The sequence below is a fragment of the Halichoeres trimaculatus genome, unplaced genomic scaffold, assembly GCF_033239565.1.
Source record: "Halichoeres trimaculatus isolate MK-OKI-2021-1 unplaced genomic scaffold, fHalTri1.1 fHalTri1_scaffold_7, whole genome shotgun sequence".
NCBI classification, from domain to species: Eukaryota; Metazoa; Chordata; class Actinopteri; order Labriformes; family Labridae; genus Halichoeres; species Halichoeres trimaculatus.
In genome coordinates, this window is record NW_027437185.1 from 13,155,581 (window position 1) to 13,182,414 (window position 26,834).

At 42.4% G+C, this 26,834-nt stretch overlaps 1 protein-coding gene across 3 annotated transcripts in view; it reads left to right on the plus strand.

The window, feature by feature from the left end:
* The first annotated feature begins 8,631 nt into the window (after positions 1-8,631).
* arhgef9a (Cdc42 guanine nucleotide exchange factor (GEF) 9a) overlaps positions 8,632-26,834 on the plus strand; it is a 54,193-nt gene continuing 35,990 nt past the window's right edge. For 2 of the 3 annotated variants that reach the window (XM_074673558.1, XM_074673559.1), the window contains exons 1-5: positions 8,632-8,916; positions 10,038-11,704; positions 13,676-14,014; positions 14,799-14,925; positions 15,562-15,668. In XM_074673558.1, the coding sequence (XP_074529659.1) occupies positions 10,115-11,704; positions 13,676-14,014; positions 14,799-14,925; positions 15,562-15,668 (2,163 nt within the window). In that variant the 5' untranslated portion in view covers positions 8,632-8,916; positions 10,038-10,114. The remainder of the gene's footprint in view (positions 8,917-10,037; positions 11,705-13,675; positions 14,015-14,798; positions 14,926-15,561; positions 15,669-26,834) is intronic. The other variant, XM_074673560.1, reaches the window with a different exon arrangement.

The window sequence follows — 26,834 nt, forward strand, 5'->3', positions numbered from 1 at the left end:
TTTTTTTTAAGTATTGCTTTATTCCTAGTGTTATGTATGACTAACATGTAATTGACGTTTATCATCTACTTCTTATACCTCATACCTTCACTCATGCTTACTTGATGAAGACTAAAAAACATTAGTTGTGATTTCCTTCCTGATGAAATTCAACTGGATATTTGAGTCCAAAGGGAGAGAGAATGGAGGGGATTTCAGTGTTATTTATGGGAAGTTTGGTGATTCATACACAAATAATGAGCTCAAGACATTTAGACAGCTAGAGTAAACAGTGCAGATTGGAAATACATTAGTTATGTTTATCCAGCAGAAGCATAAAGGAAACAATTGAGCAGCCCTTTTAGCAAAAGACAGTTTACAATAGCCCTGAGGGGATATGACGCACCAAGAGAGAGGAGACACAAGTGTTTTGATTAGTAATACTAATTATCCTCAGACCGTTAGCAAAGAAGAGAGAGCATTAAGTTAAATGGCCTGATCCAAATTCTCTTTCTCCCACAACACAAATAGCCAGGCACGAATCAGATCTTCATCTCTTTCATATTCTCTCTCTTCCTCTGACTCCCCGCATGTTTTTCTCCTTTGAGGAGAGCAGAATGAGTCAAGATCTTGTTCATTACAATAAAACCAGACAACATTAAATTGTTCGCCTATTAAATCAGCTCTTTGTCAAAAGAGACAATTTCAATACAAAGCGACATTATGACAACTCAGTTCACACACCAACAAACACACACACACACACACACACATATACAGATACCCAGGTCTCTGCAGACCGATGAATGGATTCCAGCTCTGCTGTCACACTTAGATGATAATTATAGTATATATTGTCACAGTGGATGCTTCCTGACAAAACACAAACACGCCATATGCAGATCGGCCAGTTTAACAGGCTGAGGATAAATCAACATTTAGTGTGCACCGATGCTGGGGAAATATTTATCCTGGAGGACAAACGATGTGTGTGACAAAGCAGCCATATTGGGAGAAGTAAATAAGGCAGATTAACCGTTCTGGTGTTCGGGTGATGTTGTGTTCCCAGACATGTTCTGGGAGGACAGATGGAGGCAGTGAGACATGCAACCCTCATTGTTACTGCACAGGCTGGGCAAAACGCATCAGAATTAATCAAATGAGAATAAACTCAGCGAGAGGAGAGAACTTGCTTACTTATGATGCACGGACCTGAAATGAAAATGCATGTGGTCACAGCTTGAGGCTGGACGATGGAGGGCTGTCGGCTTCTTTCAACTCTTTCTCTTTGAAATCATTTTAAAAAAATAATGTAACTGGAACAATTCCTCTCTGTATTTTTTGTTTGGTTTAAACATTCAGGGCTGCGTTGCCTTTTCCCTCTCCTCTCTGCCTCCTCGCTATCTCTCTTGTAAAGGTGTGTATTTTTTAAACCCCTCTGCTGCTGCTTGCTTTCACTCCCCGATCATACTCTGTCAACAAAATGGTGTGCTTCTCTTTTTTTTTCCTGTCAGACAAGACTGTCTGATATTGATGTCAATCTGCTGGTAAGGTCTAGCGGGTCGAAGGAAAGGTCAGAAAACAGACTCTATATTCCTTTTCAGTAGCAACCAAAGTCACCCACATGTAATACTCGGCGCTGCATTATCAATCTTGATGAAAAGACATGAGGCAATCTTTCATCTGACCTAACAGAGAAATGTCATCTCTTTCACAAACAGTTTGTTGCGTTGTGGAATCTGTGAGGCGCAGTGGTTGTCGCCTGTGAAGCAGTGTCTTCCTCCAGGGGTCGTTGAAATAAAGAGGTTAGAAAATAATCTTCTGGTGTTTACTTTAAAACATTTAGAGTTGGTGCCTTTGATTGACACATATTGATGAACTTTTTGGACCGTGATTAAGCGTTATAAAAATATCATGCTGCTTCTGAGGGAATATCATATGTTTCCCATAAGAAACAGCGCACACGCTATCTCTCAAGCTCCAGAAGCATTTACCTCCTGGCAAAGATCAGACTGAGATGCTGAGGCAGAGATCAGTGGAGGAGTCTCAGGAGAAAACTTTGTCTTCATCTCGCTCTCAATAATAATAACACATGCAGGCGTAGAGACTTGAATATGCAGAGATACCACACAATCATTTTCCTCTTCTTTTTTCCTCCTTGTTTTAAATCTGTTCTTCCTTTTCACATATACATTTGTGTTTATGTATATACAATGTCAGTGTAAGTTTCTCTGCTTATTTACACTGCATAATCAATGTGAAAGGAGCCAGGGACGTTGCAATTACTCTCATTATTACCATAAAAACAATTTCTATGTGTACTCACACACCAGAAGGACTCATCTAATTGAATCTATTTCCTTTGCAGATGATGGATTCACCTCCTGTCATGGTGGATGCTGTCTGATTTCCATGCTGTGGGAATATAGTGTTATTTTGTAGCTTATCTCAGCTGCCTATACCTCATCTGCTCCTGGTTCCCTTTGCATTAGCCTCTCTTTTCCTCTTTCGCTCTGTCTCTTTCTCTATCTCACTCCATCTGACTATCTCCCTAACATTACCACCACCAGCAGAGAAATGATGGTAATTGGCCATTTTGGGCTTGGACAGCTGCTAACATGAAAGCGAAAGTGGCTTCAGCTTGGAGTGCTGGGCTCCAACCTCTCCACTGGTTTTTCCCCCTAATAAATAGAAAATCCTTTTTTCTCACACACACACACATACTCTGAGCTGTAAATAAGCATGTGTGTGATAAATGAATGTGGATAAAAACATATGGGACACTTGTGCACATTGTCTCTTAGGATTTCACCTTGTCTTCGTCGACTGATTGGAAGTGAGAACAGAGACAGACGTATGTCTCCCATACACAGATTAAAAAGCCTCTTATCTTTCCTCTTAAGGCCTTTAAGCAAGGACGATGTGCTTCACTGAATAATAAATGAGAAAGTTCCACCTGACTTGTAGCTTTTAATTTAAACTAAGCCATTACTTTACTTGTATCAATTAGGCATCCTCTGGTTTCATGAAATTGCCTTGCAGAAGAGTGAGATCATGCTTTTTTTTCACTGTTTTGACCGAGCCTCTTTGCAAATTTGAAAAGCAAATGAAATCATCTCACAGTGTTGCAGTGGAAAATCATGGAATTGGACAGAGTGATTCCACTTTTTTGGAGAACATCCCAGAGCTTTGGTACCTTGTAACAGAGATCCAATCGATGCCTGTAGCTTTAATCACATTTAACTTTAATGCTAGCCACATCTCTAAGGTGTAATTCTTTACTTTCACACCAAATTACTTTTTCGCCAGGGGCACATCTTCTCAAAAAGTGTATCAGTGGTCACAGCTTCAGAAGCATGACCATGATCCATTGATTGACACATGGCTGAGAGCTGTATCCCAACAGAAAGAAATTCTGGTCACAAACATGACTGGCATTTTTGAGGAAATACAACACATGTACCTACACATTCATTACTGAGGAGTAAACCAAGGCCCTGGGGGTGCTTTACTCTTTAATACAGGGCCTAAATTCAAGTGCAGACCAGCACAGAGCACAATCACTGCCCTTAATCAGGTTTAGTAGCAGTTTCTTATTGAACCCATCTAACAGCAACCAATAATTCAATGAGGGAGTGAACTAAAGCCCGGAACTCCAGCAGTTAATTAAAAATCTCATAGCAAAATTGTTCAATTTCATTTCATCACTTTAGATCAATTCCTCTGGTTTCACTCTATCAGCTTGATTCCCCTGAAACATGGATTTGCCTGTGTGGTATTACCCCCCGAAATAGACAATATTCTCAAATGTACGCTATATCTGATTTTTAATAATAAAAGATTGTCTTGTAATCCACTGTTCCACTGGTGAGATGCTTGCATGGCGTGTTCTTTTAAAGAGGCACAGTGCCATCATGTGGTAGATGCTCTAAAATGCTCCTTGTGTTGAGGAAACTCATTCACAATTTATCAGGTGTTCACATTAAGAGAAACAGATTGTTTTAATAAAATTCAGCCTCCTCTGAAGCAAATCCTCTTCCTGGTTTGTGTTTTAAGATATGCATCAGATGTTATCATGGAGATGTAAAGCCATTTGCTGCCTGCGTGTTATAAAGTTAAGAACAGTTTCTGTTGCTTCCACTAGATGTCTCTCTTTGCTGAAGCAGATTTCTGCTTTTGGATTTAAGGCAAGTCTAACAACTTGCACATGAGTGTTACATCACCCACAAGGAGAGGATCTAAGAGCGTATGTGTTTGAAGGAGGGCAGGCTTGTGTGGATGACTCGGAGGGGTGTGCATGTGTGTGTGTACAAAATAAGGACATGCGCACAAACCAAAAACCTACTGGTTTGAGACTATGACAGATGCACAACAAATTATATGCAGTGCATCAAACCGAGAACCTGAAACAGATGAATATATTTAACAGAAAAAGTTCACTTCCAGGGCGATGTCAGTGTGCCCTGAATCCTCCGCTGCTCAGGGTGCTTGTTTTTGTGCAGCTCTCAGTTACTGCACAGACATTGGATCCTGTTTGTACACATCCCCAGCCAATGTTTTTATCACATGTTCAATATCAGAGTGGAAAAATGGAACAGTTTGCCCTTTTTCCTCTTCTTATTATCATCATATAGTGGCCTGAAGATGGCTACTTTAACTACATCAGTAAGATGTAACACATAGATGAGATGCATGAGTGTGTTCATCCATCTGTCCTCCCTTTATCTTTTTATTTTTTTCAATAGCAAAGTCTGCTAAAGATTTCATTTGGTGTTTGTTTATTTTTTTCTTATATCATCTGGTGTACTATTAAAGATTTTCTCCCCCACATTTTCACTACTAACAGATTCATTCAGTTGATGGTTACTTGTATGGTATAGTCTGGTCCCTGCATGCTCAGACATTGATAAACATAACCTGCTGCTGAATCCGCTCAGTAATTTTTGACCATTTGAATGATTGCATTGTCCTCTGATTAAATTGGATGGTAATTATCGTCTGAATAAGTTTCGAGGCTTTGGTTGGTTCAGGAGACCATGGCGACTTAATGACGATTTATAAAATTATCTGTAACACAAACATGTTGATTCATTTTCTCCATTCAAAGCCAACATTAATGTGTAGGACCCTTTTTCTTTGAGAATACAAAGGATAATTTTAAAGATTATCCATACACCAGGGTTTTTAATCATAAAATTTTCTGTTTTTCTGCTTGTGTAAAACAGAAAACAATGATGTAAACCTCAAAAATCTCCTTTCCCCACTTTTTCTCTCTGAGAAATTAGACGATGTGAAAGGGAGGATTTGGGAGAGATGCACACTGGCCATGCGTATCCCTCCTCCTCTAACTAGGACATGTTTAAGATGCTGCAGCAAGGACATGGAGATAGAGCGGGACGGAGGAAGGGATTATATCCAGTGATAATTGATAGGCCCTATAATGCGGCTGTTGCTCCATCTCCCCATTGCTCCAGACTGCCCAGTCCACTATTTTCACAGCCTGAGCAGCACAGGGGACACTGACCAGAAACAATGATGTGGTCAGAGGTCAGCATTCATCAAAGAGATAAAGAAGACAGTACTAAAAGACCTTTATCAATGACGAATCAGGGAGAGGAGTACCAGTTTTTGATCAATCACAATACTAACTGAGTAATATCTTGAGCTAGATCTCAACCTTTCACTCTGTTCAGTAACAATGTGCTAAGAAGACACAGCAGGATCCACATGGTTTCATCTCCTCAGTTAACTATCCTTCCTCCTTTCACTGCCAGCCCTCCCTTTATCAGCTCATCCCCTGGGTTTTCCCAATCTGAAACTTTGTTCTCTGAAGTACCCAGATGAGCAGAAATGATTTTTTGGATGAGACAGACAGTTTTCCTCTCACTGCTGCTGACCCAAAAACACAGCCAAGTCCAGTTCAGCCCAAGGCCTGTGCAACAAGACACAGAGCCGGATAAACAATCACACAGATACAGAGCCGGGATAAACATCTGCCTCATCATACTCTCTCTTCTGAGGGCAGCTTTTGGGGAAAAGAGAAACTGCTTTATTCAGCCTACATGCAACATGCTCAGACAGAAACTATATTTAAAAAAAAAATTCTTAAAACAGAAAAAAACTTTTTTATGTGTTACAGAGATTTTCTTTCTGGTGTGTTGCTTCTGATTCGAATTCCTAAAAAATCTGCTGTTTCCTCCCTTGCTCTAAAACAGGAAGTAGAACTGAGGTTGTCTTCCGCTGGTCTTGTTTAATGGAACCCCCCTTCCTGTTTTCAGATTCATCCTGATAATGGCTGAAAGTCCCCTGCTGAAATCTCCTCACATACACAAACACTCACTCCCCCTGTCCGGTCTATCTCATTCCTTCTTCCCCCTTCTGCTTCTTTCTTGAAGATGGCTGCTGGACAAGCTGTTTGTGGGATGGCCACATCATCAACAGTCCAACCTTTACGCGCGTTAACATTCCAGTTTGAGGGTCCATGTGTGTGCCATGTGAGCTGGTCTATGTGTATGTTGTGTGTGAGTGATTGATTATCACAGAGAGCGTGCAGTTAAGATGAAAGTGTCTGTGAACTGCGAGGATGGGCTGGTGAGTGTCTGTGTGTGTGTTTGGTGCCATGTGCGGCCAGGCCAGGGAAGTATGCAGGTCAGGGCAGGGGGAATGTCAGGAATGCCAGTGTAATTCAAACTCTCGTCGTCTACCACTGGAAACAGCTACTACCTGGGCATATTTCATCCCAAAAGTGGGCAAAAGTGTTAATCCGTGTGGGAGCCAGAAAGTTTGTCCTTAAAGGAGCTGTAATATGTTGGCACAATGTTAATATTTTTTATCAAGATACATGTGGCTGTGCCATCCAGCTGCATAAAGTTCCCTAACACTCCCAGAAAAAAATAAAAAGATAAAAACAAATGTAACTGAACTCCCAGCTGTTCTCACACGAGCAACACCTCCTGGATCCTGTTCCCAGGCTTTAGTAAGCCTTTCATTTGATATCACAACATATCTATGACCCCCCCCCCTCCTCCTCCTCCTCACCCTCCCTGTCTGGCCAGCTTTTTCACGGCGGCCTGTTTTCACTCAGCAGCTTTGACAAAGACTGGTGAAATAATTACAGCTGGGCCTAAACTCAGCAAGTGTTTGTCTCCCGTAATCTCCACCAAACCAACCAGCAGGGACCGTGTCATAGGAAGAGGAGGAAGAGGTCGATTGTTCTGGAAATGAGAGGCCAATGACATCATTTCAAAGAGTGCTCAACACTCACGATAAATGGGCAACAAAGTAAACTGGCTGCAATGTACACAGCCGGCCAAACGTCAACAAAAAATTATCATCTGCCTCCCTCTATTCATTGTTCTCTTTCTATTTGACCTTCATGCTTTCTGACAGAGCAAAATGCTGCTTTGATCATTTTATTTACTGAACATTCATGGTGAGTTTTTTTTGTCTGTATACAGCAGATCTGAGCTGAAACATTTTGCCTATTTGAGCCAGGATGTCTTTTGTGACCGGAGGGGACAACAGGAAGACGGCTTGGGGTTGTGAGGAAGTGAGTAAGACAGGGGGGAGAGGGAAGAAGTCAGGGAACGGGAGTGAAGGAGAACAACAAATAGTTAGTCAACGCAAAAGTATGAGGAAAAGGGGGCGGTATAAAACACAAACAAAAACAGAAAACATCTAAAAAATTGATTTAAAAAGATTATTGTTACAAAAGGGCCTATTAGGTAGACATATAGAGTAATGCAGTAAAGATGCTCCATCAGAGGAAAGGTCATTTGAAGATGATGTTGGTGTAAATCGCAGTGACAGCTGTGTGTGACTTATAGGGGAAGTGTAGCATGTAAATCACGATGTTGCTACTACTACTACAACGCCCTCAAGTACTTAAAGCCGCTTCAGGGAAAAGGGCCGCACAGAGGAGAGCGGCTCCTTGGGCAAAGCAAAGGGAAGCATGGACACATAGAGATATTTACATATGCTCAGACAGACTTCCTGGCATTGTCAGCCTGAGAGCGTTGATGTCAGATCCACTCTTTCCTGTGCAGAAGGGAGAACGCCATGCGATGACAATGGGCCAAAAACAGGACAAAGAGGAAATGTTTAAATTTAGGCCCCTTCTTCCACCATCTCCTCTTTCACAGCTATGGAGCTCTGGAGCTGTTTAGTTTTTGTGAATTCCTCCAGTTTCCCCCCTGAGCTCCCTCTCCCCATTGTGTCATTTCAATGGAAGGATTTTCACATTCAACACAAATCCCAAAGGAGGATCAGCTAGTGAGACCAGAGTTCAGTCAATCACTTATTTTCACTCAGAAATGATAAGAGCCTCTTAAAATACACATATTGGACAATGAAATACAATGAAAACTATTAAATCAAAGAAATATCAAACAGGGAGTTGAATTAAAGAATCATAGCAGTGAAAACAGGATAACAACTGGTGTAGACTGAGCTAAAGTTTTATACCGATAAGTAAAACCTAGCTTGATATTATCATAACAGGAGTTAAATAATAAAAACAAATTGAGTTTGGAGTGTGTAGGTATGCGTGTTGAGAGTGTGTGCTTCCCCCTGAGTGTGTGTGTGTGAGTGTGTGTAGTGGGTGTGTTAGTGTGTGAGCTCCTCTGTCTGCGTGAGAGCTTTATCACAAATCAGAGTTGTCGGCGTCTGCAGGAGCTAACAGGGCAAGAGTTCACCGGTCTGTCGCTAACTCGGGGTGTTTCTCTCAGTTTGACGAGAGCTGACGAAGTTTCGAGGCAAAAAAAAAAACCTAAACACATGAGGTCTTCAGAGGAGTCGCTGTCCGCTGAGCTGCCTCGGTGGATAAAAGTTAAACCCGAGGAGTACACTGGATAAAGCTGAGGCTGTGTCAGCTGCGGAGTTTTGTTGACTTTAAGGACTACGACAGCGATGCTGTTTTGACGGGAGACGTGGTTTGGGGTAAGTTAAGTTCAGTTAAACGGCTAAAATTAAAGAAAGGTAACTTTTTGAGGAGGTGACTTAAGAATTTGAGTGTCTCACTCGGACTGAGGAAGTAACGTCAACTAGAGCAGTACACTCAATCTGAAGCAATTTATATTAATTAAACGGCTCCAACTTTAATGTCACATAATGACGCCATATTTTAATCTGTGCCACAATTTATTGAAGCCCAGCCCAACATTGAGTAACCTACTTATCACTGTTTACAGTTTGGCCGAGTGTCTGGATGAGCCATCAGTATGTGGAGGATTAAATGTTTATTTGAGAACCATTTTTTTTTTCATTAATAGCTGCTTCTCTTCATGACAGAGAAAAACAGCCCAATTATTCAAGTAATAAGAAATACATCACGTGATATTTGTTGGATTAAAGACCACTGATGACGTTTCTACATTTACAAATGTCAGACTGGCCTGACTCCCCTCCTTCATATTAAAGCTGTCTATAAAAAGCATATTTACAAGCCAGCCCAAGTGCAACACATCTGCAGTAATTATCACAGTAACAACAAAGACATGTGCCCGAGGCCCCAGCTACACACAGGCTTTCCATACATTAAAGAGATGATCAAATGGAGGTCACCAACGTGAAGGAGTGTAGCACTTGCTGAGCATCCTCTTCCTCAGAAGGAGCTTATCTGAGCTGTGATGATGATGTCACAGGCCTGAAATAACCAGACATCTCCTTAGTGAGTGTTTCCATGACAACACTGCCTCCTGGTTTAAATGGTGGATGGGGGACTGTGTCTCAAATAATTACTTTGGATAATGTGGACCATGTATGGGGGAAGAGGGGTGTTAGGTGACTGTTGACTCATGCTACCTTCATTGAGAATATCAAAGCAGGGCCTCTAACGCCTTTACTGTTCTCTAGAGTCTAAAGCAGAGCATTTCTATCATTGTTATTAAAATAAAAAACACAACTCTCATGAGATTTTTGCTTTAATATTATTCAACATATTTGGCTTTTATGTCCAACATTTACCTGCATTTTCAGGAGGTTAAGGCAGGACACTACATGAAAAGATAAGGCAGTCAGTTTTAATGTCAAACTTTTGAAATGTGGTTTTGTTCCTCCAGGTATTTGAGAAAGGAGAGAAAGAGGAGAGACATGATGTCCACTGGAGCTGATAGCTGACACTGTGGAATGAGAGAGGATGGAGCAGACAGACAACCCTGCCCCTGAGAGCAACAACCCTAATGGGTTTGTCAACCGAGTGTTTAATGTTTCTCTGGATGTGGAGAATGAGACCAGCAGTGTTTATATTCAGGAGACTGGGCCAGGGCCTGCAGAAGGGCAGGGAGAGACCCAAGCTGCCTCCTCTCAGACCCCTGTCAAGGACAGACAGGAGGTCAACAGGAGGCCTCGCGCCACAGGGGGCATCTGGAAGATCTTGAATAGAAAAAGAGCTGTCTCAGAGCTGGAGCGCAGACCCCACTCCATGATCCTGCCCGGGGAGGCTTCCATCCCTAAACTCTCATTCGCTGACAAAGTTCGCTCCTTCAAGAAGCTTAAATCCCCGGCAGTGTTCAGAGGAAGGACGGGAAAGCTGTCCACTTCCAAGTTTAGCAGCTCTTTGGTGGATGAGGAATCTTTCTGCCGGGACATAGGCACACCCCAGCAGTCCAGCAGGGGCACACTCAAACACCGAGGCAAGAGACACTCGTATGCTGGCTACACAGCAGAGTTCGACTGCTCATTTGAGGACCTTGACCTCTCAGCTCCTATAGACGGACACCAACCTGCTGTGCAGAGCGAGGCTGTGACTCAGAACGGCTGTAAACCATCAGAGCGGGTCAGCTATACAAAAAGAAGCCAGAACAACTCAACAAACTGTAACAAAACAGCTGCTATCTGTGAGGAACCCAGCAACCACTGTAGCCCAAGCACCAGACATGGCAGATCGAAGAGGCACAAGGACGTGTGGAGTTACCTGAGGAGGATTTCACTCTTAGGGAAGACCAACCCTGTCTACTCGGAGAGGAGTTTTGACTCAGAGCTCCCCTCCCTGGATAAAACCTTGAACTCTGACTATGGTTCTGTAGACTTTGAGAGTGTCAGAGACTTTCAGCCTCCAACCCCAAAACACTCTGACACCAAGGGACACTTTGGAGGTCTGTTTAAGTTTTTCAACAGTGTAGCAGAGACAGCCAGAAAATGGCGGACAACATCCCACTCCTTCTCTCCTCCCGAGGGAGAAAGGACTCAGATGAGCTCCCCTCGGGCAGTGCAGCGCACGGTGGACAACATTCACAGTGTATCCCTCACACTCCATAATAATGAAGGACTCCCAAAATCTCAGCCTACCCCGTCATCACCAGTGACCGCTAAATCCTCACACTCCAGTGGCTTTGACAGCGAGGCTCCAGCACCTGTGACAGGTGGAGGATCCCCTAAGGTGGTCCTCAAAGCCTTCAGAGCTTGCCAAGGATCCCGAACTGTCAATGGCTTTAAGCATCTGAATGAAGAGGCGAACCATGCATCCAAAATCATCGTGGAGAACCATATCTCTCAAACGGGTCCAAACACAGAGGCTGTGAAAGAAGCTGAGGTTGAAAAGACGCCATCTAACTGTGACTGTCAGGAGGAAAAGGTGGCGAGACAGCCAGGAAATGAGCAGGATTCCAGGGATGCTCCACCTGACTCCCAGCAGGGACAGGAAGTGACTGTCCAATCACAACAAGGTGATAAAGAGAGCATAACCAATAGCGTACCAGCATCAGATTCTACAGAGGAAATATTTAAGGTATGTGGCTTGAAATACAAAGCAAGCAGTGATCATTACATTTCTGATCAGGATGTCATAAACTGGTGTGTGCCTTTAAGAAAAGCATTTCATATATGAAGTGTCTCATATTAATGCCATAACCACATTTCATTACAGGCTTTTTCCACATCATTAACATTGCTTAAGGCATGCATCATGTAATTACTGCAATAATTCTCTAAACATCATTTATGTAACAGATTTAACCACCGTCATGCTTTATCTATTGAAAAACATCAACAACCAATCAGAACGTAAACGGTACCAGAGCTGTTCCTCATTTCCTTATGATTCAAGTCTTAGGTGTGGTTGGTTCACTGTCAGAGAGAGGCAGAAACATTCAGCACACCATCCAGCCTGCAAGGGCATGAATTGGGCACCCACTCCACAGTTGTACTTTTGCCCCATCTGTTGGACAGAGTGGGAAACAGTCGGTGATCACAGTGCTGAATAACAGCACACAGAGGAGAACGTCCACCCCTGCTCACCAGCCTTGTGCAGCATGTAAGAGAAGCCTGCTCCTCATAAAGCTGGTGGTGTGTGGCTGCCACAGCCCCAGAGCTGTGTGACGTCTGCACTTCATGACAGCACCCTTCCCTTCTCACTCCAGTGGAAACATTAGTCATCTCCCTCCTAGTCACACCATCGAGTCAGGACATGTTAGTCCAAACTCCTGTGACAGAATGAGATGTGACATCTCCATACTCAGCACACTTTTCATGGGGGGTTTATTATGCAAGGGCATGAGCTGTGGGAATCTGTGTTATGGGAAGGGTGTTAAAAGTGCAGTCCTGGGATATTTTAAAGGGGACATATCATGCTGATCCCTGATATAATACTTACATATAATATAATAAATTGGAAAACAAGACCTTTCACCCCCTGAATTTTCAAAAAATGAGATATTGTATTTTTTCTGATATCCAAGAACGAGATTTGATGCCTCTGAAAATAGGTCATTGCCAGTTGGCCGCGAGATTTCGACCTTCATGACAACACAAGGATCCTTTCTTTTTATTGGAGTAATCTGATAAAGCAGCTCCTCCTCTGTGATGTCAGTTAGTCACACAACCGCCACCGAGGGATAGACCCACCAAGAGCTGAATATAAACATATAAACTGTACATGTTACAGTACCGGTTTGACTCACCACACTGAAGCGTCCTGAGATGATCTGTGTCGAGGTGGATTTTCTTCCTCCTGAGCTGCAGAACCGTCCAGGTCTGACTCAGGGTCCAATACAAAAGGACGTATCCTACACTCTGCCATTTTATTACTGCTATCAATGCCTTACGGTGAAGTTTTGGCAAACAGCAAACTCGCTCGGTCTGCTCCATTCAATGTGGCGATTTTGTAAATACTGCCATGCTACAAAAACCGCCCCCTGGCTCTACCCCCTCCGCCCCTCTGATAGAACTGACCAATCAGAGCACAAAGGGCTGTGACGTTGCGAGGTTACTGGAGGTCATTCTCTAAACGGAGCGTTTCAACAAGATCTTCAGAATGGCCTAAAATGAGGATATTGAGAACTCTATTGTGGGGCAATGAAGGAACTAAATGACTTGTACTGAGGGCAGAAATGCTTTACAGGCATCCTAGTCTGGCATAGTGAAAAGGAGAAACAAGCATGATATGTCCCCTTTAAGAGATGGGATTGTTCTAGGAAAACACATCTCCCTCATCCCCAAATGTTTACGCATTTAATCCACCTGTTTGTTATCTTTCTTTTATTTAATTTAACTACCATTAAGGGGCAGTCTTGGCACTTGTGAACAACCTCTCAGGCATTGCAATTAGAAACATGAGCTTTTGGCTGCTAGCATCACGTTAAAAGCGTTAAGGGGTGTATTTGTTGATTTCATAGAGACATTCCTCTCAAGTCCCAACACAAGAAATGCATTGTTGCACCTTTATCTGGGCCAAACTGCTGAGTATCTGTGCCAATCACAGCTGTGTGAGCAGATTGCCAGCCAGACAGGGTGCAGTGTAAGGCAGCAGTGCTCAGCTGGGCCCCACTCTAGCACAGAGAAGACCTCTGTACCTACCAGGCCCTGCCGCCCTCGTCCCCGCCCGGCCTCAGCTGTACTGGACCACTGGAGGCCCAACCTGGATCGAGAGCTCTACAGCCACTACAGCGAGGTTGGCTCATTGTGCCGGCGGAGACGCAAAGCTGCACCCACAATGCAACTCTCTCCTGGGTATAGACGGACAGCTGCTCGCACCAGGCCGTGCTCTGTCATAGAGACCAGTGTTACTAGGGAGACACAGTCTACGGAGCTGGACCACAGAGTAAGACGTCTAACAAACACAGGCATTCTAGTCACATAAATATCATATAAATGTACAAAAACATGTTCTGAGAATGTCAAACTATCTGTTAGGAAGCATGATATGTTAAACTGTGATGTCAAAAATTAAAGTAGGCTGTGAGAATCCTACAAGTGGAGTTCACTACCTCAGTGATAAATATATCCTGGGCCCATAATGAATCAAACACAAACCACAGGCTTTGAAGGGCAGTGCAGCGCTAACCCAGTATTTATACAACGCTCACTGTTAGCTGCAACAATGCATGCATGCTGCCCCATTTATAGAGGCCTGTATTTCTGGATGCTGCTGTTCCCTCTGCTCACCTCCCCCTTCTTTTTCTCTTTCTCTCCCTCTCCTTCTTTCTTTCTCTTTCTTTCTTTGTGGCTTCTCTGTCTCTCTCTCACTCCCTGCCTTTTCTGTGGCCAATTTTCTGCCTCATCGCTCCCATAAGCTCTACTTCTCATTGCCCTAGCTCAGAGTCAGTTCATTTTAACCTGAGAGACCGCCCGGTTGGCATGATGTATAGTCTCTCATGGTTTGCTGTGGGGCATGCACACCGACCACTGCACCAGAATAGACTCTCTGTATGTGAAATAGTTTAATTCACTGCAAAAAAAGGGGACAGAGCAGTAGAGGAAGGATGTTTTTTTTGTTGAAATGAAGGACAGGGGAATGTGTGGATTCAACCTTGTGTGTGACTGTGTGCATCAAAGTAACTCTGTGTGAAATATAGGAGATGCCCTAACTGTTCAGTACCCTATAGGCCCTGTCTCGTCCTCCTGGTGTGTCACCGTTAGAGCCCCCACTCAGGGCAACTCTCCAGCGGTGCCGCTCCCTGCCGCTGCCCCCGAGCACTCTCACTGCCTTGGCGCTGCTCCTGCCTCATTCAGGTACCTTTGTATTTTTTCATTACCTCCACCAAGGAGATCATGTTTTTGGGAAAGTTTGTCTGTTTGTTTGTGTGTGAACAACATAACTCAAAAACTAACAAACGGATCTTGATGAAATTTTCAGGAAATGTTAAAAATGGGGTAAGGAAGAAGTGATTAAATTTTGGTGGTGATCTGGATCACCATCTGAATCCAGGATTTTTTAAAAGGATTTTTTATCATTGTGAGATAGGGCTGTTTTCACCATGTGTATATAACTCTATGATAAATTGTTGGATTGAAAAATACAAGACAAGGTCACTATAATTTCTGACAGATGTTTAAGTAGGGTCCAGATCCTGGCAATATTCTGGATACTCAGATCCAGATATGAAATATGTACTGGGTCATCATAATCTGCAACACTGTCAGGTAACAAATTATCATACAAACCTGCAACTAACACCAAATTGTAGCAGACAGTCTGCTGAAAGGGAGTATAACATTAAAGTAGGACTAAACGTGTTGCGTGACAATCACAATATGCCAGCCGAGGTCTTTTGCTTTTCTAGTTTACACTGAGATGCAGCCTGTTGATAGATATGTGCCTGCCATGCATGCTAAAATGATTTTCTGTTTGCACGTGTGTCCCCTCAGACATTGTTCAGTCGTCATCGTCCGTGCGTCTGCGATCAGGAGGCTCTGGGAGCTGCAGGAGGAGGAGGCTGTTGAGACCTGGTTCAGAACCGCTACAGGTCAACATAGTGAGTCCAACACACACACCCTCATAAACAGACACACAAAGTGTTCCTCTTACTTCTTTTACCTTTGTATGTTTTCAGGCTTTATTTTTAAGCTTTTTTACACAGAAAGCACTGCATGTTCAGATTTGTGTCTGCTCAGTTAGTTTTGCCTTACAGTTAAAAGGTCCCTGGTTCAAATCCCTGGAAGGACAGCAGCCCTTTTGTGTGGAGTTACCATTTTCCTTCCATGCATGGTGGGGCTCACTATGAAGGTTTTAACACAAGCAAGGCTCCATGCAGGGACCCTAACGCCTCAAATACACCAGATACGTCTGCAGTGCGACTCTGTTGCGCTGCGTCTTGACTGCGTTTGTCAACTTACACTGGCTGCGTGTTCAGTCCATCAAGCTGCATGACTGACAGGCAGCTGGAGTCACAGAATGAGGAGTTCCTGTGCTTCCCTCTCCATTGATAAGTTTCTCGTTTGTTGGGCTGTAAAACCTCAAACCTGTTGACTCCTGGTCTGGCTCTGCTCATTATGTCCATTGTCATCCTGGTCAAGCTGAAAACGAACTGGTTTTGACACGGTCTGTTTTATTTTGAAAGTCACTGGGTGTTTTATGTAGTTTCTGGTCACTTCTTGTCCCACTTAGTTTTCCCTATGCTGAATTTATTAGCATCACAGATCTGCGTCTTCAAAAATAGGATGGCTGCATATTACCTGCAATGTGACGGACCAGCCACGCAGATGTACTGGAACAGATCCAGTGTAGGTTGACAAATTGTATCGAATGAAACTTACTTGATCAGTTTGCCATAACAGAATGGAGACACACTGCAGATGCATCTGGTGTATTTCAGCCGTAGTTTTGAACTGATCTGCGTGTTCAAACTGGAAAAAATTTGGTTCGAAACCTGAAAAGTTGGTTCATGGCTGGAACCCAAAAAAAGGTGGTTCCAGCGTGAAACCGTGACTTTATCGGTAGGTGTGCCACATTCTGTGTTTAAAAAATGAGTAGAAAGTTAAGGTATCGCCCTCCCACTTTCATTTCACTTAAACTGGTATGAACTGGTTTGCCAGAAAGCACCAAGGTTCTGAGAATCCGGAATGGAACTGGTTCCAGAACCAGTGCCGCGCTGGTGTGAAAGCTCCCTCTGTGTACGCCAGCTTCCTCCCATAACCCAAAAAAACACTCATCAGGTTAAATGGTGTGCTCCCAGTCTCACTCAGTGATACCTTGGATAGACTCTAACCTCCCAGTGACCCTAAACAGGATAAGTAAAGAAAAAAAACACTGATCACTACAAAGCTCATCAGAACTTACAGATACACACTAATAGATCCTTCATAATTCTACATTTTTCACCTGATGTCCAGATGTCATAGAGGAAGAAAAGGTGATATATGACCTCTTTTTGATACTGGTGATGTAGAAAAGACAGTACAGTGTTCACTGTTACATCAGATAATAAAGGAAGTGATCCGTGAAGGTGGTGGCCACGTGGATTAATCACATCCACTACTCTTAAGCCATTACTCATCTTGAATTGGGCGCCCAGCACGTCTCTTAATCTCAAGAAAGCACATACAGGCTGACAGACTTATACAGCAGGAAGAGGAATGACATGAAATTCCTTTCATACACCTGGTGTGCTGTAATTTGTGAGAAGTGTGTCGTGTCTTTGTCAGTTGTATAAAATTTGCTTCAGAATACGTTGGAGTTATACTTCTCAGGAAGAGAGACCCGGCGTTTCAGAATTGGAGCTTTGATGTGAAAGAGGCCTCGGGGGGTTTCTCATGTAAGGAGATGCAGAGTTTCTCTGAAACATCCTGACAGGGAAGTGAATATTTCTGGGGCCGTGTCCAACATCTATACTTATAGAGCTGCAATGCACAAAGATGAACAGTATTTACTCAATCACAACACATTAAATCTTTGCTTAGTATCATTTACAGAGTTTAACAAACACTCTTTCATTAAGAAAAGATGATAGTGCATTAGATTTGACTGTAATCCTATATTTATAATTTCAGAAAAGATGTGCACAGAGCCGTCCAGCCACGTGGGCAGAGCTATCACTCTGTACAGCGAAATCAAATTCAGGCAGTTAGCATGGAGTCAGTGAGAATTAACCACAACATTTGTAGCACAATATGCAGCCCATTTTCACGAGATGCTGTCTATTCAACTGTGGAATTTCAAGCCCCCAGCTTTCAGTCCTGGCACATCTTTGCTCTGAAATTTTGTAAACTGTGTGAGGGGGTGATACTACTGCCTTAAGGCTTTGATTATTACTTCTTCTTGCCGGTCTAAATAGTGTTTGTGAGCCGCTGCACGTTGTTGCCATGACACTCGCTGGCTCCTGTTCATCTTCTTGCTTCTATCTTTAGGCGGCTTTTTTAAGTGTGAGCTAAATAGAGAAAGTGTGTGGGTGACAGAGAGAAAAAGGGGTGGGAGAGTAACGGAGAGGGGAAGAGAGATGCTCCCTTTGTATGTGCACTTTTGTGTCGTGGCCCTCCCCTGGGGCTGGAAACGTGGACTCACTGCACGGGAAACGTCTTGTCTGTTTGAATGGCTTTCGTTTATAGTTCATTAGCTGGAGAATTAAAAGCTTGGATATGTGCCTGCATTTTTAAACATGGAGGTAGCATATTCATATTTATTCATACACTGTCGATGCACATTATGACATAACACGGTAAAGCAGCTGTTTCGCAGTCACGTGGATGGAGGAAACATCGCCGTTTAGTCTTTTTTTTTTTCTTTTGTTTCTGATAAGTCATGCATTGTTTTTTCTACTATGGATCTCATGTCAGGATCAGATCTTCTGTTTGAAATACAGTGCAGTGTGTGTTACAGGCTTCCTATTAGGATGACTGCTGGAGCCTTGAGGCCGCAGGCAGGGAGAAAGCATTCTCACTGCAGTGGATTAGCTGCTAATGCTGACGCCTCTCTTCTCCCTTTCATTTAAATGGATTTCTCCCCCAGTCACTGCCCTCTCCTCTCCTCTCCTCTCCTCTCCTCTCCTCTCCTCTCCTCTCCTCTCCTCTCCTCTCCTCTCCTCTCCTCTCCTCTCCTCTCCTCTCCTCTCCTCTCCTCTCCTCTCCTCTCCTCTCCTCTCTTTTTTATCCATCTCTTCTCTATAAAAAGTAGCAATACCAGTTTTTTGATAAGTCCTATGCAGATGAGAGGACAGTTCCCTGTGTGTTACTAATGCTGTGCCCGAAGCTCTGCTGTCAACTTGTCAGAAAAGAGGGACTGTCTTATTAAGGGCTTCGTGCAGATTAAGAGTTTCCAAAGAAATCTTATATGATTAAGTTTGGGCTAACCTAGGTCTGTGTGGTCATAATCATATTATGCAATGCTATCTATTTATTATTAACGCATGAGTCAGCAGACAGCGGCCAGTTGGCCTATTAGATAGGCAATGATGAAAAGGGACGAATTTGAGTTCAACGACTGCTTATGTTTGGAGCACCAGCTCTCATATGTTAAATGAACCAAATGCACATAAATTCTGTTTATACGCGCCCCCTAGGACTCATCTTCTTAGGTAGATAATATTCACAACACACACATAAACTCTGAATGCTCTCCTGGATTCAGAATTCATCTGTCAGGGTGTATGAGTCATTGCATTGACAGCAGCAACATTTGGTAAGAAATGAATAGCCCAGGCTAGTGATATCTCTGTCAAACACGCTGTGAAAGTGTGACATTTTTTCCACATTTGGTTTATTTTAAATCTCTGTGAGACAAACCGGGAGAATAGGTCTTAAAATAACTGCATGCATGTACAGTCTGCACGAGGCAACCCAGAATCTTTTATCAGTGCTCATTCAACATTGTTTTCAAGCCCTGGGCTCAGGCACGTATCCACTGTGTCTTTCTGCAGCCACTAGCTAAAGCTGTTTTTTAAGAATGCAGGGTCTCTGATAAATAGCAGCGCCGCTTACTGAATCTGAGCAGGTGGTTGTGTCAGAGCATCCTTAGGCTGTGTCTTCCAAAGAATGGTTTCTGCCTGTCAGGTGTGTGAATGTCTGTTGTTCTTTGTTGTTATTGTTGTTACATGCATAAGCGTGCGACTCCATGCTTATTTGGTGTGTGTGCATGTGTGTGTATGCTTGCAAGAGGGACAGATAGGCTCAAGGCCCTTTCTCTTATGTAACTGTCGAGAGGGTTTCCTGTGCTCCCTGCAAAAAAAAAACAACATTTCCACTTTTACTTCAGAGAGCTGCATGTTCCCGGGGACAGTAGGAGCAGGGCTGTGCTTTAACTCTCTTACTTACTGGTGTTTCCTGTTTTACAGCATCTCCACTTCATTTCCAGTATCTTGTCAGAGCATGCATGCATGTCCTTGCATGTACAGATTTGTGGTTGTGCTTTTTTTTGCAGCACTTTTAGCTCAGATCTGATCAGGGTGAGTTTCTTAATCCTGATGCTATCTCTGTCTCTTACTGTGTTATGCTGCTGACACAGTGGGACAGAGATGGTATATCGGTGGGGCTGTCAGTTATGTCACAGTGTAGTGGTTTTCTGTCACAGGATTTTGTAAGGCCTGAGACACTGCTTATTATCCAGCATCAGATCTACCATTTTTGATAGTTTTCCCACGCTGCCAAGACTGTGTCATTAGCTTCTGTTTACATAACAACCTTTGCTGTTATATCTATTATACAGCTGCATTTTAGGGTAGACACACAGAGATTTTACAGGGGTTTGCAGGGATTGCGTAATTGCTTGTAGCTTATGTATTGATCCCACCATAGCTTTCACTTTCATTTTGTGTTTTTACCATTTAAACTAATAAAAGCTACAATAGTTGCGTAGAACTGCAACAATCCTACATCTCATTTTGTTGTATATAGTATTCCAAGTTCAGTTCTCTGAACAGCTTCACATACCTTCATGTTTAAGAAGAGATCCTCTGGCAGCATGTTGCCCCAACAAAGTATAAATGCATTAGACATGCACCGATCAATCGGTGCCAATTTCTTTAATTTTAGGGGATCAGGGATCATCCCATCCTTACATATGAAACTGATCTTATATACCTCCAAGAATGTCTGACAGCCAGCCATTGTTACTTTTTGCTCCGAGACCTAAAACTCAGGACACTTCATTCGTTATTAAAGTTAAAACATAAAGATTTTATTGTTTCACAGTGATGATGATTTTCAATAAAATAAGATTGGAACATTAAAGGTATATGCTGGTAGTCATAAAAAATAAAAATCAGTATTGGCCCAAATTGGTGCGTGCTAGTCAGGCTTTTTAAAGATTGGTGATCGGTGGCCGGAAAAATGTGATTGGTGCACCCTGAACTGCATTTAAAAGTACCCTGACATCTCCACAGGTTGATTTCCTCCATATGACTTTATCTTTTTGAATGCCAGGTTTGGTCACATACAAATTATCGGTTCTTATTCTGCAAAGAAAATTGTCATTCTGTCCACAGTTAGTAAAGGATGACTTCTTCCTGATTAAAAACTGGTAAATTTCTATGTACCTATCTTCTTCCCCCCTGTTGTTTTACCATCCTGTTTTCTAACTTTCTGATTTGATTGTAGTTATAGCGTACACTGTGTAGCAACAGTTGTCACAAAAGTGATAATAGTTTAATATTAGGCAAAATAAAAATGAATACCCCCTGAGGCATGACTTGGCCTTTGTAACACACAGTGCAATTATATGCATGGCCAACTCTGATGCTAGCTGAGCAAATATCAACAAATGTAACTAACAGTGACACTGTGGGGTAAAACAGAGGAAACGAACAGGGAAGTATTTACACTGATCAGTGTTCACAGGGCATTAGTCAGATCTTTTTAGACGTTGTCATCTCGCTGCTTCGTCAGTGTCATTGCTGATATCTGCTGGCTGTTGTTTTGGAGATCATGAGTGTTGTGAGTGTTTTGAAAACACTGTCTCAAACTCAAACTCAAGACTCATCTTTTATTTATATAACACTTTTTATACATTTAGATTTGCAGTCCAAAATGTTTCACAGGACAGAGGAAACAATAGATAGCATCAAAATGTGAGAGGAGCTTTAAAGTAAATGAAAGTAGAAATAAAATCAGTACATGATGATAGGTTCTGATGAATACCATAAAACTAGTAAAAATTGAACATGTTAAAAAATACATTAAATTATAATAAAGTAAAACTGGTTAAATAGATTAAAGATAACAAAAATGACATTAAAAAGTTGTGATTAAATAATGGCAAAATGGTAATAATACAGTCTAGATATTATTAAAGATATTATTCAAAATTGGAGCTAGATTACAGAGGTATAAGTTTGCCCTCGAAAACAGCCAGAGAGCTTGCTGTTCTGATGCTCAGAGTGAGAAAGTTACAGTTTTGGGGCAGAAAGCATCTCTGACCGGCGCTTAGAGTCACACAAGAAACATGTTAAAAGGAAACATTCGAGAAACTCAGTGATTGTGCTGGAATATAAAATGAAATAAGATCTGTAATGGAAGAGCACAGCCGTGATGCATTTTTAAGAGCAAGTAAAAGAACTTCAAAATTAACTCTCAGAGTTTTAAGGAGAAGGGTGATGTGTTTGGTTTTACTTACATGTGTTTTAATTGTCTGTGTTTTTCAAAATATCATCTATTTTTTATAACTATAACTATAATACAATCCCCTTAGCTTGGTATCTCTCCACGAGTTATGTCATTTCATTTCATTTGTAATTTAATGCCAACCAAAGGACCTGCTGGGTCTATAAAAAAGTAGGAAACATTCATTTCTACAGAACAGCAAAATTCTGATCTTAGATAGAGCAAGAAGAGGCTGTGATTGCATAATTTGACTCATCTGCTATAGTGGTGAATATTGGCAAGAACCTCTCGATCACGATACGCATCACGATACTTAGGTCACGATACTTAGGTCACGATACGATAGTATTGCAATATATCACAGTATCACAATATTGTGATATATTGCAATATTCTACACAATCAACTTAAACAAATAGAGATGATGTTTATTGAAATCAAAATATTACTCAAAATTCAAAGAACCAAGGAAAACAATGATGTCTGGCAGTAGTGGCAGCAATGACATACTGACTTGTTCATTGCAGCAAAAACCTACATCATCGAGTTTAGAAATTAAACATAATATATATACTTTGGGATGATATTTATTATACAATCCATTAGCAACATACAGTGTAGTAGCTGTCTTATTTTACTCCTAACTCAGCTAAAATAGTTTTTTTTTATTTTTACAAAAATATCAGTATTAAGATTTGAAATATCGATATTGTATCGGCGGTCAAAGTATCACAATATATTGCCGTATCAATATTTTTAACATGCCTCTAATCTGCTATAAGTCACGATTTAACATCTCAGACTTATGATATTCACTATTTCTAGACTTGTTTATAGCTGCAGATGAGTGTCCTGAGAATGGTATTGAACATTTACATGACAAATGTTTAGTGGTCATTTTTGAGGTTGAATATTTGAACTTTTTGAGTGTCAGTTTTTTTTAGATAACCTATATATTTGTACAATTTAAAATTAAAATTAGTTTGCACCTAAACGAGCATTGTTGTCCTGAACAGAATACCTACCCTTTGTCTGGTCACTTTGTCCCTGCCCTGAAACAGTGAGACAGAAGCTAAGTGCCTGTACAGTGTCCTGCTTGTTAGAATACATCCTGCAGGCCTCTGCGAGAGGTGGGTTGTATTTTTCTGGCAGCTGCCACGTCCTGTATACATTATTTGACTTTACTGTTTGCCGCTGACCTCTCTGCCCCCCTGCTGCACCACATGTGGGGACAGAGTAAACCCCCCCCCATCACACACACATATTATGCAACCCCCCCACGTCCCTCCTGTTATTTCTCCCTGACTCCCCCTCTACCTCCTGCCCACCCTTTGTAGCTGCCCTTAGAGCTGGTCTTACCTCCCTCCATCACTCCTACCTCTTTTTTCTCCTCTTCTCAGATCAAGTTTTCTATCCCCCACTGTTATCACTACCACACCTTGTCTCCCTGCTCTTCCTCGCTCCAGGCGTGAAAAAACACCTGCTTCTTGTGGCCTGTCACATGCATTCATGTCTTTGTGTGTGGCCACCCCTGTGCACAATCATATATGAGAGATTGAATACTTCTAAGTCAATGTTTTACAGCACATCATTAAATCAGTGGATCGTACTGAGTAAGAGAAGTGTGATGGAAGAAATTGACCCATCAATGAGATTTACGCTGCAGAGAAACACGCATTGCAAAACAACTCTGCACCCAAATATCATTTCACTGCAGAGTTTTGCATTTCAATCCGATGCTCCGCTTTTGAACTCTCGTGGTGTGGAAGCACTGAGAATGTGAAATGATTTTAGCTCAGAGGACAGGTGGAGCTGTGGATTTCATTCCCCTATTACAGTGAGTTTCATAGCCGGCACGCTTGCCGATTAGAGTTGTGAGCCGCACACGGCCAACCCCCCCAGCTTCAGACGTTTCTCTCAGGTGATCAGCCTCACTGTGAACGTTACAATGGAAATCAAAATAAACATTTGTCTTCTCCCCCAGAAGACTCATAAAAACATCACAGAACGTTGCATGCAATCGCAGCAGCCAGATCGCTCGTGAAGGATGGGATGGAGCTGCGGCTCTTACCTCCCAGTGTTTTAGGCCGCAGGTGGCTGACAGTGCTCTGATGAATGCTGACACTAGCAAGCACGCTAAGTACACTCACAACCAGTGCAGTAGCAAGTAGCAGTACAGTAGAGTGGTGGGGGCTTAGGCAGCCAACCAAATCTCAGCTTCAGTCATTTGATTTTATCCCAAACCCCACAGCTGGCTCTCAAATGACCAATCTGTGGGCTTTATTTAAGTACACACTGACACTGGTGGTGAACAGACACAAAAATAAAAAATGAAATAAAACACTTTGTGTTTTCAGCGGTGTTCCTTAATGCTTTCCTTTTGTTGCAGTTTGTGTAAAGCTACAATATAGTCTTTGGGGAGCTTGTTACAGTGGCAGACGCACTGTTCCCCTCTGTTGTAAATTTACAGACATTTCAAGCTTATAACCACATCCACAAAAGAGAAAGGAAGAAGAAGAGAGCTTCTGGGATTTCAGTTTGCCTACAATTAAGTTCATTTTGTACCTTTCAACGAGGTGTCCCGTGTTACACGTTACACAAGCCATAGAAGTAAAGCAGAATCGAGCCCAATGGTTAAAGAAGAAGGAGGAAGATAATAAAACATGGTTGTAAATCAGCTTAGAAGAAGCAGATGAATATTAAAGTAAAAGCCAAGATGTTATTTGATTTTACAGCATATATCTTTGCATTTTGGGAGTGAGACTTTGACTCTCATGCCTAGAGTGAGATGAATACATTAACCCACTCTCATCTCTGTAGGTCTTTATGAAGTGACAGCCAGCAGCAGCAGAGCTCGACTTGGCATTGTCAGTGGAAACAGAGGGACACAGCCAGCCTGCCTCTGTTCTCAAGAACAAAAAAAGAACGGCCGACTGTGGTTTTATTGTTATCTGAATTTTTAATAGGAAAAGAGGGAGGGGTTGTGAAATTTAGATCTCTGCTATTTTCAATTTTTAATGTCACCGTGAGCAAGCATTCTCTAGGCAAATAAAACGCACTCGTCGGAGGGATATAGAAATGATAAACATTTCCTTTTGTGCCAAGTGAAAAACAGGTGAGACATGTATTAGATAAGCTTCATATTTTGTGCTTCTTCTTTTGCCGGCTTGTGTTCAAAGACCTGTTTTTATTCCACATGAGACTTTATATTCCCTAAATTCTGTCAATGTTTATAGAGAGTCTGTGTCTCTTCTTTCTGTGCTCAAACTTCACAGCGTTACACAGACTCACTGGGGGCTGACTGGGGAACACAGTTGCAGGGTAAATTCAGTTTGGTCTACAGTCTCCACTTCACGCAGACATTGCATTGATTGTCATTTAACAATAATCCTTTTTTCTGGCCTGGCTGCTATGGCGTGAATAAGTAGGAAAATTCCTCCTGAAGCCACTCGGTCAAGACGTGTTATGATATCACTTGTACCGTCTTTAACCCTGTTTTCTCCACCCTACTTGGCATGACCAACCTCTTTTATCTCATCTATCTGGAACTATTTCTTACAGATCTCGAAGCTCTGACCCACTGACTCGCCTGAAAGCCAAATTGAGCTGAACGAATAAACAGCTGATGTCTGAACAATAGTGACAAAACTGTGTTCAGGAAAAGTCCAGCGATTTATTTTTAGGCAGCTTTGTGGCTGAAAGGCTTGGGAGGAAGCAGGAAGCCAGTGTGGTTGTCGTGGGGTTGGGAGGGGAACAAAAGAATTGGAGCAGACTGGAGGGGAAATGGGCGTGGTAGGCTTTGCCGTCCATTAGCCAAATACCTACTGACCACAAAGTGAGTCATTTTGCTTGGACTCAAATGACAAATCTTTCAGTGGAAATTCAAAGAAAATCTGCAGAAAGAAATGAGCTGTAGGATTATTTCCCTAGAAGACAACTGAGCTTGAGGCGATTGATTCTTCCATGCTTGATGCCTTCTGTAATTTTTTGAATATCCAAAGGTGAGGGGTGCAAACATTGTTCCCCATACAGCTGTCAATACTGTATTGATGGATGATGCCAATATTGTTTCTAATGACCCCTCCCAAAATTAGCAGCTTCCTGTTTGCATCGCACCGGGATTCTTCCAACAGTCATTAGAAGACATGCCCCTGAGGCTTATGTGGAGTTATTACACTGAAGAAACCGTATAATTGCACCATGCTTTTCTCTGCAACATTACATCAACCTTGTGAAGGGAAGGTGTCAGGGATGTGCTTTGTGCTCACATCTCTTTGTGATTTTCATTGACAGGGTCTGAAGGCACACTCAGGCTTTGGAGGGAATCCAGTTTGATGACATTAGAGCAGCCGCTGTTATTTGCTGATGTCATTATCTTCTCCCTTTTGGCTTAATCGGACCAAGACATCCAATGTACACTGGAGTAGCTCTCTCACGAGAGAAATGTCCCAATCAAGTGTGGAGTGAGCAGCTGCTTCTGCTGGAGAGGTTCAGGGTCATTCTGACATGGGAGGGTGAAGGGTGAGATCATGAGATTGAGAATGTCAGTTTGATGCATTGGTTACTGTCAGCCACATTAGATCACAGTCTAATGAAGAGGAAGTACACAAACA